This window comes from Malaclemys terrapin, chromosome 5 (genome assembly GCF_027887155.1).
Source record: "Malaclemys terrapin pileata isolate rMalTer1 chromosome 5, rMalTer1.hap1, whole genome shotgun sequence".
Classification (NCBI taxonomy): domain Eukaryota; kingdom Metazoa; phylum Chordata; order Testudines; family Emydidae; genus Malaclemys; species Malaclemys terrapin.
In genome coordinates, this window is record NC_071509.1 from 61933161 (window position 1) to 61952436 (window position 19276).

General features: G+C 40.0%; 1 protein-coding gene across 4 annotated transcripts in view; it reads left to right on the top strand.

Moving 5' to 3' along the window:
* Positions 1-19276, top strand: part of UFSP2 (UFM1 specific peptidase 2) — a 28336-nt gene that overhangs the window by 1865 nt on the left and 7195 nt on the right. The window contains exons 1-10 of one of the 4 annotated variants that reach the window (XM_054028957.1): positions 981-1059; positions 2338-2532; positions 5495-5678; positions 5766-5832; positions 6265-6422; positions 8134-8326; positions 10704-10850; positions 14689-14853; positions 16390-16514; positions 19144-19220. In XM_054028957.1, coding sequence (XP_053884932.1) covers positions 5614-5678; positions 5766-5832; positions 6265-6422; positions 8134-8326; positions 10704-10850; positions 14689-14853; positions 16390-16514; positions 19144-19220 — 997 coding nt within the window. In that variant the 5' untranslated portion in view covers positions 981-1059; positions 2338-2532; positions 5495-5613. Of the gene's footprint in view, positions 1-980; positions 1060-2337; positions 2533-5494; positions 5679-5765; positions 5833-6264; positions 6423-8133; positions 8327-10703; positions 10851-14688; positions 14854-16389; positions 16515-19143; positions 19221-19276 lie in introns of those variants that run through there. The other 3 variants (XM_054028956.1, XM_054028955.1, XM_054028954.1) reach the window with 3 other exon arrangements.

Below are 19276 nucleotides of genomic sequence, written 5' to 3' on the forward strand. Positions count from 1 at the left end.
AATGATTTTTTCTGTGGGTCAATGGCCCCTGATAGAAAAAGGTTCCCCACCCCAACTTTAAAGCTTAACTACATGTTGATACTGCTTAAAGTGCAAGTGGTGGTGACACTTCAGATAAATTTCCCATGTGTACATTATCTTTCTATAGTTTCTTCTCATGTTTCTATTTAGAATGTTTTTAATGGAAGTCAAATATGTGTTATACATGGAATTGAAATAAAACAATCAAAATACAGGGCTAGCTTTGAACCCGGAAGTCTCCCACACTTTGTCACCAAAGAGAAATGTGATGATAGTTCTATGTTTGCAAATAGTCTTACTTTGGCTACTCTTTGCAGCTCTTTAGGAGCAGCTAACTGGCAAATCCCCTTCTGTATATTCACTGAGCCCTCATGAGTCCAGAGGTTTTGAGTTCTTCCTTATTAGTTGCTGAGACTGTTGCTTTCCTACCAAAATGAACAGTTGAAGAAGATAGAGGGGAAATTTCCTGTTACCTGCCACAGTGTCCCAGCATTGCAGATGGGAGGCACTCCCCATCTAATCTTCCAAATTAATCAGCAGAGCAGTTCCAGTCCTGCCTTCAGCTGGGAAGTAGAGGCAAAGATGGGAAACACAAAATGGAATCTAAAACCAAACAATTATGAATTTAAAGCAGCTGGAGTTCTACTCTAAAAACACTTCCTGGATTTAAAAAGTATGCGGTTAATACCTGTGTGATGCATCCGAAGAAGTGGGCTGTAGTCCACGAAAGCTTATGCTCTAATAAATTTGTTAGTCTCTAAGGTGCCACAAGTACTTCTGTTCTTCTTTTTGCAGATACAGACTAACACGGCTGCTACTCTGAAACCTGTGTGATTAAAAGTAATCCTGTTTTAATGAGCCATGTTCTCATTGCAACTTTTGGGAAACATTACTGAAATAACTGTCTTATGCCACTCATTTCTATTAACTTTATAACTCAACTTCTTTTTTCTCCATAGGTAATTCTGGAAACTATGGACATACTCTTTAGAATAAGAGGAGGCCTGGATCTTGCATTTCAGCTGGATACTACTGATGGTGTGTCTATAAGAATATCATAAAATCACCTCATAAGAGTGTAAAGTCTGAATAGAAGAGAATTAACTAACCACACTGAATATAATAATTTTGTCACCTGCTCACCAAATATTTAGGATCTCTCCAAACAGTAAAGGATCAGTGCATGAAGTTGATTTCATTTTTTGACCTCCCTCTCATGTTTCATTTCCTGACAACCTCCTCCCTTCCACTACACACCTTTTTTTTTTTTTTTTTTTAGCTTAAAGCAATACCAAAATCAGTAATTTTAGGGGGGGGGGGTTAATTTCCAAATTTATACCACTTATGGGATGTGTATAGGGACCATTTTTGATTTGCCCCACCCTTCCCTAAATCTTTGTGAAACCTGAAAATCAAAAATTGTTTTAGAGTGACACTTACAATGAATTCAGGTACTGCAAAATTCCATGAATAGTACAAAATTTACCTAAGTCTGAGGAGCATGGTTAAGGTAATCTATGCTACATAAGCTCCATCGTAGGCCATGCAGAAAGAGGGTATGTGCAGCAGCCATTCAGAGGCTTCTGCGCCCAAATATTTAGTTGCACAGGATTCTGCACTGATCCTAAATAAACTCACAAGTGGAGACCATTGTTAGGGACCACAGAAGCAGCTCTAATACTTACTCAGTGGCCTGCATGGAGGCTTCAGCTCCTATTCGAGCTCGTGATCTGGAATAGAGGTAGTGAACACATTCCGATGAAACACAGTATTCTGTCCCTGGATTCTAGCCTCACCATCCCTTTTTTAATTCTTCACACAAAGACTCATTACTTGGACTTTGCTTAGAAAAGGGTGAATTTCACTGTCAGTGAAGCAGAACAAAAGTCCTAAATTATCTCAATGTCATGTAGTTTGCAATTTAATATTCTTCTAATAGAGAACCTCCTTATATATAGAAAAGTGGTCACGTGGAGAGAGTGAGGGCCTTCACTGAAGAAGGTTCTGTTATATTTTTGTTTACACAGGTTGTGGTGTATTTTTGTATACTTTAATTACTACCAATATCAGTCCCAGACTTCGTGTGCAAAATTCATTATATGGGTCTACAGTAACTTAATCAAGTTTAAAAAAAAGGAAAATTCATAGCGATGATTGCCTTTGCATAACTTACTGCATTCTGAATACTGGGTGACTTAACAGGACTAATCAAATATGTAAGAATTGCAATATATATTTACTCAGCATACAAGTAAAAAGATTTTTTTGTAATTGCCATTACTTCAGACTCAAAATAGAATATACCTTGACTTTCAGATCTCTTTCTGGTTCATTCATCATCACCAGCAGTAGAGGTTCCACAGGAGAAATTTTGTCTTCACCTACTACCAGTACAATGCTACTAAAGACAGTGAGGTTCCACAGGTGTAAATAAAGCTGGAATGTGGCTCTGCAGTTGGAAGGGAGGCCATGATTCTGTAAAGACTGAAGCATGTGTGTAACTTTACACTTGTGAGTAGTCCCACCAAAGTCCGTGAGTTATATACGTACTTGAGTTTTTGCAGGATTTACTCACCTAAGCATGTGTTCAAGTGTTTGCAGGATGGAGCCTTAGTTAACAATTAGGACTGTCAATTAGTCACAGTTAACTCATGTGATTAACTCAAAAAAATTAATCGCGATTAAAAAAATTAATCGCAGTTTTAATCGCACTGTTAATAGAATACCAATTGAAATTTATTAAATATTTTGGATGTTTTTCTACATTTTCATATATATTGTAGTCTGTGTTGTAATTGAAATCAAAGTGTATATTATTTTTATTACAAATATTTGCACAAAAAATGATAAACAAAATAAATAGTATTTTTCAATTCACCTCATTCAAGTACTGTAGTGTCTTTGTCGTGAAAGTGCAACTTACAAATGTAGATTTTTTTTTTTACATAACTACACTCAAAAACAAAACAATGTAAAACTTCAGAGCCTACAAGTCCACCTAGACCTACTTCTTTTTCAGCCAATCGCTAAGAGAAACAAGTTCGTTTACATTTACAAGAGATAATGCTGCCCTCTTTTTATTTACAATTTCACCAGAAAGTGAGAACAGGCATTTGCATGGCACTTTTTTGTAGCTGGGCATTGCAAGTTTTTAACGTGCCAGATATGCTAAACATTCGTATGCCCCTTAATGCTTCGGCCAGCAGACATGCTTCCATGCTGATGACTCTTGTTAAAAAAATAATGCGTTAATTAAATTTGTGACTGAACGCCTTGGGTGAGAATTGTATGTCCCCTGCTGTTTTACCCTCATTCTGTCATATATTTCATGTTATAGCATTATCTCGGATGATGACCCAGCACGTGTTGTTCATTTTGAGAACACTTTCACTGCAGATTTCACAAAACGCAAAGAAAGTACCAATGTGAGATTTCTAAAGTTAGCTACCGCACTTGATCCAAGGTTTAAGAATCTGAAGTGCCTTCCAAAATCTGAGAGGGACAAGGTGTGGTGCATGCTTTCAGAAGTCTTAAAAGAGCAACACTCCAATGAGGAAAATACAGTATCTGAACCACCAAAAAAGAAAATCAACCTTCTGCTGGTGGCATCTGACGCAGATAATGAAAATGAACATGCATCGGTCCGCACTGCTTTGGATTGTTATCGAGCAGAACCAGTCATCAGCATGGACAGATGTTCCCTGGAATGGTAGTTGAAGCATGAAGGGACATACGAATCTTTAGCGCATCTGACATATAAATATCTTGCAACGCCGGCTACAACAGTGTCATGCAAACACCTCTTCTCACTTTCAGGTGACATTGTAAACAAGAAGCAGGCAGCGCTATCTCCTGCAAATTGTAACCAAACTTGTTTGTCTGAGCGATTGGCTGAACAAGAAGTAGGACTGAGTGGACTTGTAGGCTCTAAAGCTTTACATTGTTTTATTTTTGAATATGTGTGGGGTTTTTTGTTTGTTTTGTTTGTTTTTTAACATTCTACATTTGTAAGTCCAGATTTCATGATTAAGCGATTGCATTACAGTACTTGTATTAGGTTAATTGAAAAATTCTATTTCTTTTGTTTTTTACAGTGAAAATATTTGTAATAAAAAATAAATATAAAGTGAGCACTGTACACTTCGTATTCTGTGTTGTAATTGAAATCAATATATTTGAAAATGTAGAAAATATCACAAAATATTTGAATAAATTGTATTTTTTAATATTTAACAATGCGATTAATCGCGCTATTAATCTCTAATTTTTTAATTGCACAATTAATTGTGATTATTTCTTTTAATCACTTGACAGCCCTATTAACAATGCTGTTTTTGATGTGTGAACCAGAATATAATCCAGCACAGTCTTCTCTAGCCGTGTTGGCTCTGAAAGGGTAACAGAAGTAAAAGGCAATATTACAATTTTGTTCAAGCACTAGAGCAGGGGTGGCCAAACTGTGGCTACTGAGCAACAAGTGGCTCTTTTATAAAGTGCAGCTCGTGGATCCCTCCACACTTTCTGCCCTCTGCCCTCCCATTCTGTGCTTTCCAGACTCTGTGGGAGAGCTCAGGGCTTCTGCCCTGTGTTGGGGTAGAAGCTTCTGGTACCTACTGAGCGGGGGGGAGGGGGGAGGGAGTCACACCCACCAAGCACACTACCCCTCTTACCTCAGCACCCCCCCCCCCCCTGCAGCTCACAGGTGTTAGCTCCTCATGGAGCGGCAGCAGCAAGCAGTTGGGAGCTGCAGGGAGGGGCTGCTGCTTTAGCTCCGCAGGGAGAGGCAGCAGCAAAAAATAGTGGCTCTTTCTGCAGCTCCCAGCTGTTTGCCACTGCCTCTCCCCATGAGCCGCAGGGCTCCAGCAGCTGCCGTGCAGGGAGGGGGCTCTGCGGCACCATGTGACCAAGCGGGGCCTGCAAACCCTGGCAAAAATGGAGAGTGGGACATAACCCCATGTGCCCTCCCATGCGTCACCTCTGGCTTCTGCCAAGCGGGAAGGGGAGTCTCAGGACTTCAGTCCTATGCAGCATGCCTGCCTGGACTCAGGGCTGAATCCCCAAGACCTCCCTTCCTGTAATGCTGAAGCCCTGAGCTCGGACAGGCACATCCTGGCTCTTAAACTTCTGAAGATTGTCGTATGCGGCTCAGAGGGTCAGTAAGTTTGGCCACCCGTGCACTAGAGTAAGCAGATATGATTTTTGTATATAGTTGGAGTAGATCTGTTAAGTAAAAAGAAGCCAGATGAAATCCTGGCCCCATTGATTTCAGTGGAGTTTTGCCATTGACTGCAGTGGGACAGGATTTTTGATCACTATTTTCACATAGCCATTTGTCTGTAGCAACACTTCCTTTTTTTTTTTTTTTTTTCAAGGACAAAATTAAACATTTTAACTTTAAATGTACATCTGGTAGCTGTAATAAAAGTTAGGGAATTATTTGAACAACACTAATTATATCCTCATTCTGTTTTAGAGACTTCGGCGAAAAAGGCAGTAAAATACGTTTTCAGTGATCTGTCGACCAAACTGTCTTCAAATGTGCTGGTATTAAGAATTTGCCATAGTTCAGTGTATGTATGGCCTAACAGTAGTATGAACACAGTTCCATCAGAACTGACTGATAATTCTGTTTGTAAGGAGATAATACGATTTATTCAGTGAGTATATTTGAAACCAATGGGTACATCATACTTTTTGTAATAGATTAATTTCATATTATTAATTTCTCTCTGCTAATATTGCAGATTTGACCAAGAAGATGAGACCAAAAGAAAACTTGCAAAAAAGAAGGATAAAAAGTTCCAAGATACGGTATATATTCCATCCATATTAACAGCTTATAACAAGCAAATGCTCTTTTCTCACAAGCTGATCCATACAGGCAAACCTTTCCATCCACAGAGAATGCCATTGAAGTCAATTGTGCTCTACATGAATGCAAAGATCCACCTGCACAGATGAGCATGCAGAAGCAGGCCTATAGTCTTTAATACTGTTAGATATCTTAGCTAGTTATTTGTTTCTGGCCCCTGACATTGTTCAAAAATGCATCTTCCTTTCCTCTGTCTCTCATTACATCTAATTGTGGGCCTGTTTTGTTTTGGGGTTCTTAACTTTTGCTGTCTCTGGAGCCCCTTCACCTTCATGGGTCTTAGGAATCTACTTTTTTCTTCCATCCCTTCTTGGTGCATGTATTGTTGGACATGTATTATTGGTGCATGTAACTGTCTTTATTCTTTTCAGAAGCAGATAGTAAATGTAGACCTTATGTTGGAAATGACATCTCCTTTGGCAGCTGTAGCCCCAGTCATTGAAAGGGAAAACAAGAGACACCACTACGTTAACATGACCTTACCAATTGATGTTGTTGTATCTGTTTCTCCAGAAGAGCCATGGAGGAAGTAAGTATAATATATCTTTGAGTTGCATTTTTGAGTTTGCTTTAGTTTGTTCTTTGTATTTGCTTTCTAAATAAAATTGCGGATACTAAAGCTACATCAGCTTATAATTTAGCAATTTTCAATATAGGTGGGATATGGAATAAAATTGAAATCTTTTCAGAGTGTTTGAAAGCCCTCACAATAGATATTCCTTGATTTAATGAGTGTGATCTTGATGACAATCCCATTATCTATAATGAATTCAAAGTTTATGATTAAGGCTAAGATTTAGTCACGGGTATTTTTAGTAAAAGTCATGGTGGACAGGTCACAGGCAATAAACAATAATTCACAGCCCGTGACCTGTCCATGACTTTACTATAAATACCCATGATAACTAAATCTCTGCTCCTGGGGTCCCACTGCTCTGGGGGCCCCCTGCTCCAGCAGTGGGGGCTGACTGCCCCAAGTGGCCCACTACTCCAAGGCCCCCGGGGACCACTCTCCTGAGGGCCTCCGGGGCAGCTGCTCCGGCCGCCCCTGGGATCGCTGCTTCTTGGGTGGTCCCTGGGGTCGCCCCCAGGACCAATGCTCGGGCAGTCCTTGGGGCCAGCCACACAGGCCACTGCTCAGGCAGTCCCCAGGACCAGCTGCCCAGGGCCACACAAGCAGCAGCCAGTGCGGCCGGCCCTGGGGACCACCCAAGTGGCTAGCCCCAGTGCAGCTGGCCCTGGGATAGCACCCAGCACTGCTGCTTGGGCGATCCTTGGGGCCAACTGCCCGGGGCCGCCTGAGCAGAAACTGGTGTGGCTGACCCTGCGGCTGCTCCAGCAGTGGCCAGTGTGGCTGGCCACAGGGCGCCTGAGCAGCTGGCCCCAGGGTCAGCCACACCGGCTGCTCCAGCTGCAGAAGTCATGGAGGTCACAGAAAGTCATGGAATCCATGACTTCCACGACCTCCATGACAGAATTGCAGCCTTATTTATAATGGATTAATATAACAGTATCCAATTTCTGTGTTGAAGTGGTAGTGGTATATTTACATTTAATTTCATATATAGGGTTTTATTATCACCTAGTGTTATGTGATTTATTGTTCATTAGGGTTTTTGGAGCTAATTGGTGTTTAACATAATGTCTGATAATTATGCCAATTCTTTATTGTCACTCAAAAAAAATGCAGATTGCTAGGAAAATATTCAAAAGATACTATGCCAGATTCTTTTAATTACAGTAAATACACACAGATACGTGTGTGTGAGAGAGAGGAATGTTTGATAAATGCTTGTTGTCTCAGTACTGCGCTTAGGAAATCACACATGCACCTGGACAGGCTGAGGTGGAAAACAATACAGAAGTGGTATCCACAGCACTCTTTCCTTGGAGCTTCATCCTGTAAGGTGCTGAATACAATGGTTGCAATCCAGAAAAGCACTTAGGCACATGCCTAACTTTATGCACATGAGTACTTCCAGTTCAGCTTGGGTGATTTGCTGAATTGAGGCCAAAATATGCAATACTTTCTAGGGTTGAGTCATTGGAATGTAGCATCTTTGTACATATGAGTTGTGAGCAACACCTGACAAGGCTCTGCTCACATCTGCTGGTATGTGCTGAAGGAGGGATAAGAGCAGCAGATGCATTAAACTGGTTGTGGAGGTGGGTATAGCTTTGAGAATGAGCCAGCATTGCTGGTGTTCTAGTTCGTAAATATTTTCCCTTATATCTCATAGTGTACGAAATCTCCTGGTGAATGCAATTCATAAGCAACTAACTGATATGGAAAGATGCATTTTGAAATATATGAAGGGAACATCTATTGTGGTACCTGAACAATTTCACTTCATGCTACCAGGAAAAAAGCACCTTGTAACAATTTCATATCCTACAGGCATTTTAGAGAATCATCTAGAGACTTACAGAAAGGTAAAGTTGGCTGCTGTAGACCAAATATTGACAGATCATGATTTGTAATTATGACCGAAACATATATATATTTGGTTTATTGAAACACATTTTTAATGTGTTCATCGGGCACTTTTCTTCATAAACAGAAGTTTATGGTTATTTGTATAAGAGAACCTATGTGGATTTGTGATAACTGAAGCGGTGGGGGAGCTCCCTTATGGACACCCAGCCAGCCAGTTAGCTGTAAAATCCCTCTTGGTGTCTGTTCTCTGCTTGCTTTACCTGTAAAGGGTTAACAAGCCCAAAGGTAAAAGAAAAGGAGTGGGCACCTGACCAAAAGAGCCAATGGGAAGGTAGAACTTTTTAAAATTGTGAAAGAAACTTTCCCTTTGTCTATTGTTCTCAGGGCCGGCTTTAGCAAGTGCGGGGCCTAATTCCTGGGGCTTGTACTCACCGGGTGGCACTCCCAGTCTTCGGCGGCACTTCGGATTGCCAGCCGGGGGAGGGGGGTCACAGGGCTTGCCGCGCTCCAGCCGGGGCCGTGGGGCAACTGTGCTCTGGCTGGGGTCATGGGAACATGGGGCTGCCGCGTTCTGGCCGGAGCTGCAGCCGGGAGAGCGGGGCCGCGAGGCTTGCCGTGCTCCAGCCGGGGTCATGGGGCCGCAGCACTCCGGCCAGGGTCGCAGGGCCGTGGGGCAGCCGGGGTCGCGGGGCTGCGGCACTCCGGCCAAGGTTGCAGGGCCGCAGGGCTGTCGTGCTCCAGCCGGAGCTCCAGCAGGGAGAGCGGGGCCGTGGAGCTTGCGGTGCTCCGGCCGGCACTCTGGCCAGGGGAGCGGGGCCTCTGAAGATTTAAATTTAAATTTTAAAAAAATTTAAAAGGCGCCTAAGGCGCGTGGCCCTCTTAGGCGCGGGGCCCAATTCCGGGGAATCAGGCGAATCGGCCTAAAGCCGGCCCTGATTGTTCTCTGTGCTGGAGGAACACGGGGCAGCAATGCTATAGCAGGAATGCTGTGTAAGGTTTGAATCCGGTATGAAAATTCATCTTCCATACCTAGAAGAAATTATTTGGATGGGGAATGTTTAGACAGACACAATCAGGTTTATTTTTTATTTTGGCTTGTGGATCTCCTCTGTGCTAACCCCTGATGCTTTTGTTTGCTTGTAACCTTTAAGCTGAACTCCCCTCAAGAAAGCTATTTTGGGTGCTTAATTTTTGGAATTGCTCTTTTAAAATCTAGCAAAAGCCTAAGTTCCCTTTTTAAGAACAGGATTGGGTTTTTGGTGTCCTCAGAGGTTTGTGCATGTTTGATTAGCTGGTAGCACAGCTAATTTCCTTTTAGACTAAAATTTGTTAGTCTCTAAGGTGCCACAAGTACTCCTCCTGTTCTTTTTGCGGATACAGACTAACACGGCTGCTACTCTGAAACCTAATTTCCTTTGTTTTCTTTCTGAGCTCTTCCCCCGGGTGGAGGTGGGGGGTGAAAGGGCCTGAGGGTACCCCACAGGGAGGAATTCCCAAGTGTTCCTTTGTGGGTCCAAGGGTTTTTTTGTGGGTTTTTTTTTTTTTCCTTTTGATGGTGGCAGCATTTACCAAGCCAAGGTCAGAGAAAAGCTGTAACCTTGGGAGTTTAATACAAGCCTGGAGTGGCACGTATTAATTTTGAGAATCCTTGCAGGCCCATACCTTCTGCAGTCAAAGTGACAGAGTGGGGAATTCAGCCTTGATAGATTTATACAGGAATTCATTAATTAAAATAGTGAGAATCTCCATGAACATGTGCTTGTATAAGGATTGTTCAGTTTTCTCTGTTTAAATGTGTTTTCACTCAGTTGCCAGATGGTGTTTAAGATATTATATTTTTTTAAAAAATAGAATTTGCTCAAAATGTGAGCTCATTTAATACAAGCCTGGAGTGGTACATATTAATTTTGAGAATCCTTGCAGGCACTCAAAGTGACAGAGTGGGGAATTTTCTTTAATTTATAACATAGTCAGATAGACAAATTGTTTCATATTACTTTATTCTCAGTACTATTTAACATTGTATATTATTTTCATAAAATTAATCTCTTTTTGATTGAACTTTTTGCCATACATATATTTGTAATTGAGGCCACAGTCCTGCAAAGAGTCTTGTTTCTTGCTGAGTACCGTTCACTGATGCTGAGTCCCATTCACTTCAATGAGTCTTTGCAGTACTGGCGTGTTAGTGTTAAACACTACATTCAATATTGATTATTCTAGAGGTTTCAGTATGTGACAGTTTCTAAACTGCTATATTAAAAACAATATTGGTTATGAAAACTTAACTATCATTTGGAGTAATATTTTTAAAGAAACTTGAATTATTCTCTTGTTCGTTATCCCTTCATTTTGATTCTGACTTGCATGTAGGAATTACATGAACTGTTCCATCTGCCCTCCGATAGACCATATTTAAGAAGAGCGAATGCTTATCGCTTTCCAGATGAACCGTATAAAGATGGATATCTCAGAAATCCACACACCTATCTCAATCCACCTGGCATAGAGGCTGGTATGGTAAGTTTCACCTGTGGCATTTATAGGAAAATGCTTCTTATTTTACATAAATCTTGTTGATAATCATAAATCTGGTGTCATAGCCAATGCTACATTTCCATTTCATGTAGTCACCATGGTAGTCTTTTTACTTGACTAAAATTTCTGACTGTACGTGAGACACATACTGAAAACTAAAACTGAATAAGGTAGGGAAATTAATCCAGGCTCTCATTCTTTGCCCACCCTTTCTAGAGATGCTGTCATCTCTAGATAGGTTGACAAGTTTCACAAGTTGGAACCTGGAAGCTCAGTTTTTTTTCAGTCATAGTAAGGAGAAATTCATTTTATTTTTAAAATATTTGGAAAATGTGGACTTAACTGCAGTGAACTAAAGCTATAGACAAACACTTCAATGTGAGTGTACCCTTACAAGCCATTTTGACAGCTACAGCTGAACCACAACAGTCAAAGGATTTGGTCTTCAAGAGTCTCTGCCAACATTCTCAAACTAGGGTCTACAAAATGAAACACTTTGAGAACCAAGCATTGAAGAGAGTTTGTGAAACAGTCTCTCTCAGACAAAGTGGTCTGTAGAATGAAAAAACTGGAAAACCTTTGGCCTTAGTCATGGATTCTCAGGATGGGGTCACAAATCTCATCCTTTCTCATACTGTTAAATGGAGATGGATCCCAGTTGGAGGGAAGTGGAGGTCCTAGGGTGATCCTGGTGTAGAAAAGAAGATCCCAAATATGGAAAAAGTTGAGAACTGCAATTCTATTCTCATGCTTCATAATCTGCTCTGTCCGCTAAGACATTATAGCAACAATCTTAACTGAGGGACTATATTGCTGAGTGTCCTGTGATGACAGGTGAGAGTCTCAAGAATGGCACTGGTAATCTTCATGAATTACAATCTTGAGAGGAGTTTGTGGGAGGGACTGGAGGACTGTGGCTCTTTAATTCTCTTTCTTGTCTCATCCCTTATCTTTACTTGAATGTGTCATTAAAATCCTTCAGGGAAAGGCTCAAAACTGTCTTTTATTTCCATTGTATATTTTTGTTTAATGTCTGGTAGTAGAGAATGATGTGGGGTTTATTAGTGTCTTTAGATCTGCTCTGGCAAAATGTTAAGGTACAGTACTGTTTTTAATTCTATTATTGCTTTTATTATTAATTTTGGTGTATGGATGGCACTTTACAGACATAAGACCAGGTCCTGGCCTCAGAGACTTTACAGTCTAAATAGATATTGCAAAAAATAATTGTATGAGATCTCAGGCAGTGAAGGGGAAGAGACAACATTAAAAGAAAGGGACTAAGTATTGCATTTACATTTTCATTAAGGTGCTCAAGAGGCCTTGGAATAGGGATAAATAAAATTATTATAATGTATTATTGATAGTACAGATCTTGGTGTTAGAATAAGAGTTTTCTAAAACTCTGTATCTCTGCAGCCGTGTCTGTTGCTCCCTCCTGCTTCTCTGCTGCTCCTGCTGCTATACTATGCTGCTTTGCCTGTAGAAACTGCTGTGAGCAGTACTGTAATACTAGGGAGAGGACAAAGGATTAAAAGCAGCAAGAATAGCAGCTACCAGGAGGGGTCAGAAAAAAAAAAGGCATGCCCCCTTGCAACTTCCTTGGGGATATACTATAGAGTTTTAGAATCTGTGCGGTGTACAGTAGTCCAGTATTGACACAGAATAACTCTGTCAGGTCAAATTTGCCCCAACCAGGCAAACTGGTTGAAACTATAGTAAAGAACAGAATTATCAGACCCATAGATTAACATGATTTGTTGGGGAAGAGTCAACATGGGGTTTTTGTAAAGGGAAATCATGCCTCACCAATCTACTAGAATTCTTTGAGGGGGTCAACAAGCATGTGAATAAGGGTGATCCAGTGGATATAGTGTACTTAGATTTTCAGAAAGCCTTTGACAAGGTCCTTCACCAAAGGCTCTTAAGCAAAGTAAATTGTCATGGGATAAGAGGGAAGGTCCTATCATGGATCGATAATTGGTTAAAAGATAGGAAACAAAGGGTAAGAATAAATGGTCAGTTTTCAGAATGGAGAGAGGTAAATAGTGGGTTCATCCAGGGATCTGTACTGGGACCAGTGATATTCAACATATTTATAAATGATCTGGAAAAAGGGGTAAAGAGTGAGGTGGTAAAATTTGCAGATGATACAAAACTATTCAAGATAGTTAAGTCCAAAGCAGACTGTGAAGAGTTACAAAGGGAGCTCACAAAACTGGGTGACTGGGCAACAAAATGGCAGGTGAAAGTCAGTGTTGATAAATTCAAAGTAATGCACATTGGAAAACATAATCTGAACTAAACATAAAAAAATGGTGGGGTCTAAATTAGCTATCATCACTCAAGAAAGAGATCTTGGAGTCATTGTGGATAGTTCTCTGAAAACATCCACTCAATGTGCAGCGGCAGTCAAAAAATGTAACAAAATGTTGGGAATCATTAAGAGAGGGATCGATAATAAGCCATAAAATATCATATTGCTTCTATATAAATCGATGGTGCGCCCATATCTTGAATACTGCATGCAGATGTGGTCACCCTATCTCAAAAAAGATATATTGGAATTGGAAAAGGTTCAGAAAAGGGCAACAAAGTTTAGGGGTATGGAACAGCTTCCATACGAGGAGAAATTAATAAGACTGGGACTTTTTAGCTTAGAAAAGAAACTATTAAGGGGGGGATATGATAGAAGTCTATAAAATCATGACTGCTGTGGAGAAAGTAAATAAGGAAGTGTTATTTACTCCTCCTCATAACACAGCAACTAGGGGTCACCAAATGGAATTAATAGCAGCAGCTTTAAAACAAACAAAAGGAAGTATTTCTTCACACAACACAGAGTCAACCTGTGGAACTCTTTGCCAGAGGATGTTGTGAACGCCAAGGCTATAATAGGATTCAAAAAAGAACTAGATAAATTCATGGAGGATAGGTCCATCAGTGGCAGTTAGCCAAGATGGGCAGGGATAGTGTTCCTAACCTCTGTTTGCCAGATGCTGGGAATGGCCGACGGGATGGATCACTTGATGATTACCTGTTCTGTTCATTCCCTCTGAAGCACCTGGCATTAGCCACTGCGGGAAGACAGGATACTGGGCTAGATGGACCTTTGGTCTGACCCAGTATGGCCGTTCTTATATTTTTTGCAGATCTTTCATCTATTCCAATTTCTGTCAGCTCTATTTTACATATATATGTACATCTGACTATGTATTTACTTATAGCATGTTTTGTAACCAGATCGGACAAACATCTTTACTAATGTGGTCTGATAGCCATTCCTCTGCATGGGGCTAAACATTCGAGCAAGTGATCTAATTGGCTTAATAACTAGATGTTACTGTGACCTGTTAATTTAATGCACAGTGATTCAATCAATGCTGCATTTGGCATCCATACTCTAGCTAGAGCATGATCCGAAATGTCTGTACCACCACTTCACTGGCCTCTAGGATTTGCTAAATTTGAATTCATCCCCTAACGTGAGTCATCAGTATGCCAAGTAAAACATTCTGACTGTGTTCCTGAATTTACAGAAAATTGCTTACAAGTCCAGTGATGACTGAATTGTAAAAATGCACTTTAAGGATTTCTCCCTTGTTCTTTAAAAAAACCAAACAAATCAAAACCTTCAAGTTATGTCTTGGGCATGGGGAAGCAAGAAGTCACACAGCTATTTCTCTCATGAATCATAATCAACTATTTGAAAACTAACATACCGCAAGTGTCAAAATCAAATAATGAATATTCAGCTTCTGAGACAACAGCTCCTGAGATAGGTGTGTGTTTGTTTTTTGTCTTTTCTTTTTCTGTTCAGGTCTATTTGGTACATGGTGTATATAGTTATCATCATTATATGCAGGATCGGATAGATGATAATGGCTGGGGATGTGCCTACCGGTCTCTGCAGACTATCTGTTCATGGTTCAAACATCAGGGTTACACAGAGAAATCTGTACCTACACACAAGGAGATTCAACAGGTACAGGACAAAGAAATGGGTTGCATTTCATGTGTATTTACTGTATTTCTCTAGAAAAATCAATTAATGCTATAGAACTGATTATTAAAAGTACTATTCCATTGATTTTAACATGCTTTATGGAATAAACTCTTTTTAAAAAAAATCTAATTTATGTTTCTATTTTCTGATCCATTCATAGTTACTATTCACATTTATCTGTAAGACTTCAGAGTATCACTTTTAGAATATTTTGTTGTAATGGATTCTGTTTCCAGTTATGTACATTAAATGACTGGCATTAAAATAGTTTTCCCTTTCTTTAAAAGAGTTCCAGGAAATAAGATTTTTATAATAAGTTCTTTTGGTTGGTATTCTCTTGGAATCTCAATCATAACATAGCCAAAATACACACTCACAGCATTTACCAAATGGGAGAGATTTAAGGGCCCAATCCAATTCCATTAAAGTAAATTAAAAGATTCCCTTCTGACTTCAGGGGACTTGGATCAGGCCCCAGATTAATAAGGACTGATTTAGTCCTTTCTTATTTGGCAGACGTCATGTGTGCATGAGCGTGAGGGTATTTTTTCTCTTTGGAATGTTCCTGAAATGAACATTCTCTTCTTTGTGATAGGTATGCATGTGTGTCTTATATGTTCAGGTATGTTAGTACCATTGGAGAAACAATGCATGTTTGATTAGCGCATTCTGTACATCCAGCAGAAACTTTTATCTTTAGTGTCTTGTGAAAATACTGTTTTGGGTTAATTTGTTTATTTAACAATTTTAGCAGCATAGTGATCTTGAAAGTGTTTAGACTACAATAATACTTAGCACTTATACTGGGCTTTCTATCTGAATCTTTATCAGATTATAAAAAGTAGAAGGTAGCTAAAATGTTGACTGTTAACCCACTTGAGAAGAATCAAGATATGTATATAATTTTCAGTATTTTATGTAAGAAATAGAATTTGAATAAAGTTACAGTGAATGTAAAATAAAAAATCACAAGAGTTGTAGATTAAATATACAGTTAAGATTTTTTAATCAAACTGTAATTGGCTATATGCACAGAATTTCTAATATATTATAAATACTCTCCTAACAGATATAAGCATGTTGAAGGGAAGTCCAGGAAAAGTGTGTTAAATGTAAACAAGAAGTTAGACCCAATATATAACTAGTATTTGTGTGAAATATTTGCCTGTAGTTCTATTCTAATTTTGCAAAATTTAAGAAAATAGTAATATTTCTTCTTGACCATTTTTTTTCTTCAAGCTACATTTAGTGACATTTATTTCCCAGCTGGTATTTGAAAAAAGAAAATGTTTCTAACATAGACAGAAAAAACGTTACCATTTTTAAACAGGATCTTTTGTTTCATTAAATATTCAATCATACCTGCATTCAGTAAATATTTGCCTGCTTTTGACAAGTTACGTTCCAGAAATATTACAGTATATGTGAATTAAGTGGATATTATAGGTAGAAACTGTAAAAATGTCCATTACATACTGTTTCTTTTTTTTTCTTTATGGGATGTGTGTTACAAAGGCACTTGTTGATGTTGGAGACAAACCAGCTGCATTTGTTGGGTCGCAGCAGTGGATTGGCTCTGTTGAGGTACAACTTGTATTGAACCAGTTATTAGGAATAACTTCAAAAATACTGTTTGTCAGGTAAGAATTAATATTTGTTAGTTTTGTGTCTCAGTGATTAATTCTTTATTGGGGGAAAGAGTTGTGGTGAAGAATGGATCACTTAAGAGACTATTAGTAATAGGATATTAACCCCAATCCTGCAAGAAGCTTCTGCAGGTGGCCCCTGCACCCAGCCCCACTGAAGTAAGGCACAGGCACAGGGGATCTGTCTGTGCAGAGGTCTTTGCAGGATTGGGTCTAAGTTTTGTTGATAAATTGTATAGTCAATTGCTTGACAGTACTCTGGTTCGTTATGAGATACTCAAGAGATCAAATAACCAGTGTCAGGTTTATTAATATGGTACAGGAAAAAGGGTCTATACGATACCAGTCTCTGAAGAGCAGTCCCATGCAGCAATGTTACATTCACCTTACGCTAAGAGGGTGTTCTCCAAAGTTATGCCGCTAAAGCCATCCTTTTATACCCTACATGTTTACCAGAAAAGTATATCATATACGTCATCTAGTCAGCTTTTTGTCTTGTTTGTTCTGGTACCATGGTGTGCCCAATGTGTTCCAGGTTATGATGCACTCTTATCTTTGTTTTGAGTGCATTCCAGGTACTAAGGGGGAGGAAGGCACTTAATGGACTTGTGTGGGCAGCTCTTTTCCTGTTGTTATAAATAAATAATTATCCCTCCTGATACTTTAGAGTTTTCCTAGCTATTCAATCCAAGGCTTATGTCAGCTAATGCAAGCTGTTATGGGATACTTAGCATAAGTGTTCAGGATTATAACAAAGGTGCAGGCTTTAACAATTACAAGGATTACAACAATCTAGGCTATATAGTTGCTATAGTAATATGTATATTTAAATGTTTAAAATATATGTATTGCAGGTGGTTATAATCAGCATAATGAATATGTTTGGTAGCCAGTGTATGTTAGTCAACAGTTTGTAATGACTGCAAATTGGTCAGTGGCATGTGCAAAGGGAGTTGGTAGCCTGAGTTCAGTGCCCAGGGTATAAGTGCTCATGCACCAAATGGATTCCACTGCACGTGTATAGAGATATAAGCTAAGGGAGTTGAAAGTCAGCTATGCCTCGTAAGGCCTGAGTGGCTCAAGGAGGAATATTGCAGGCACCAAACCTGAGCACTGCCAAGGCTCTTTGAGTTTAAGTCTACTCTAAGCAGAAATCTGAAATAAAAAGGAGGCATGTTGCTCCAGTCTGACTCTGGTAAGGGTTTTTTGTTTTGGGAAGTATTATCTGAGTACTGCAGAATATTCAGAAAGTCACTGAAACTATTTTTGAAAAGAAAATAAATACACATGCAAATGCTCACTGGTAAGGGAGGGTGATTGGGGTGGAAGAGTAGGTGAGAATCAGGGGAGAGGAGTTTGGGGTTCAGCAAGGAGGGGGCAATTATGGGGATGGGAATACTTGAGGATGTGCGGGTAGGAGAGGGTTTGGAGGTCAGGTGAGGGGGGAGCAATAGAGCATGAGGGAAGGAGTGGGAGACTGGGAAGGGAGACATGAGACTGTGTGATGGGGGACTTGCAGAGAATAGGGGCAGAGGATCCTGCCAGCTCCACATTCCCTCCCATGTGTATGCCCGGATCTGGGGCTGCCTCTTTTGGCAGAGTCTGAGCCTCTCTCTATCTGTATGCGTTTGCCAGGATCTGTGGGGCCCAGAGACCATGGGATTGGTTGACTTTGGGCAAGTCAGTTCCCCACTCTGTGCCTCAGTTTACCATCTCAAAAATGGGGATAATGATGTAAAGTTCTTTGTGATCTACTGATGAAAAGCACTGTATAAAAGCTAGGTATATTGATTACTAGCCATAGTAGCACATCAACTGCAAACATAGGTGAAAACTATCATTGCCTAAATGAACATTAACTCCTACCAACAAACATTTCTCTTTCAATTAAAAAACTTAGGAGATTAAATGACAAATACTTCATTAACACAGAGTTATGCTTGCCCAGTGATAGCTTGTGCTCTTCCAGAACGTTAAGTTTAGCAAAACTCAAACTTCTAAAAACCAGGGAATGCAGAGTTATGGTAAATGCCCAAGCCTTAACTCTTCTCTTCCCCCCCCCCCCCCCCCCCCCCCCCCGGGAGCAGGCAAGAGCCACCAGGCAACTTTAACTCCTTGTTAACAACGTTTTTTGCCATTAAATAAGAATGTAGATTTCTCTCTGGTTGAGAGAACCCTGGAGCTGTTTAGTTGAAGTTCTTAAACCTTTTCCCTTAAACCTCCAGTTTGAAGCCATCATGAAGCTGTTGTCATGGTATCTTTCTTTTCACTGTGAGGCATAGCTCCCAATAGGCATCTTTCAGTGACACTGTCTGAATTGGATAGAACTCATCATACTCTTCTCTATAAATTATATTGGGTAGTTGCACCAGCTTGTGTGAGCAGAAATGTAAAGTTTTACTCCAGTGTGGTTTTTCTATATTCTAAAACTCCTGGTCCTGCTACAGTGCTATGGGGAGGCGGGTGGGGGGCGGAGGGAAGGGGGGATGTAATAAAATATATTTTTTTAAATTCTCATTATATAGCATAGGAATTACAAATTTATGTGGCTAAATAGTGAAAGAGATAAATAGGAAATTAAACCTAATAAAGAGGATAATCTAATGCTGTGTTTCTTATACAGCCAGGGTTCTGAGCTAGCTTCTCAGGGAAGAGAACTTGCTAATCATTTCAAGACTGAAGGAACTCCAGTTATGATTGGTAAGCCTTTCACTATTGAAAAATGCCAAAGAATGTTTGTTGGTCACTTCTGTCAA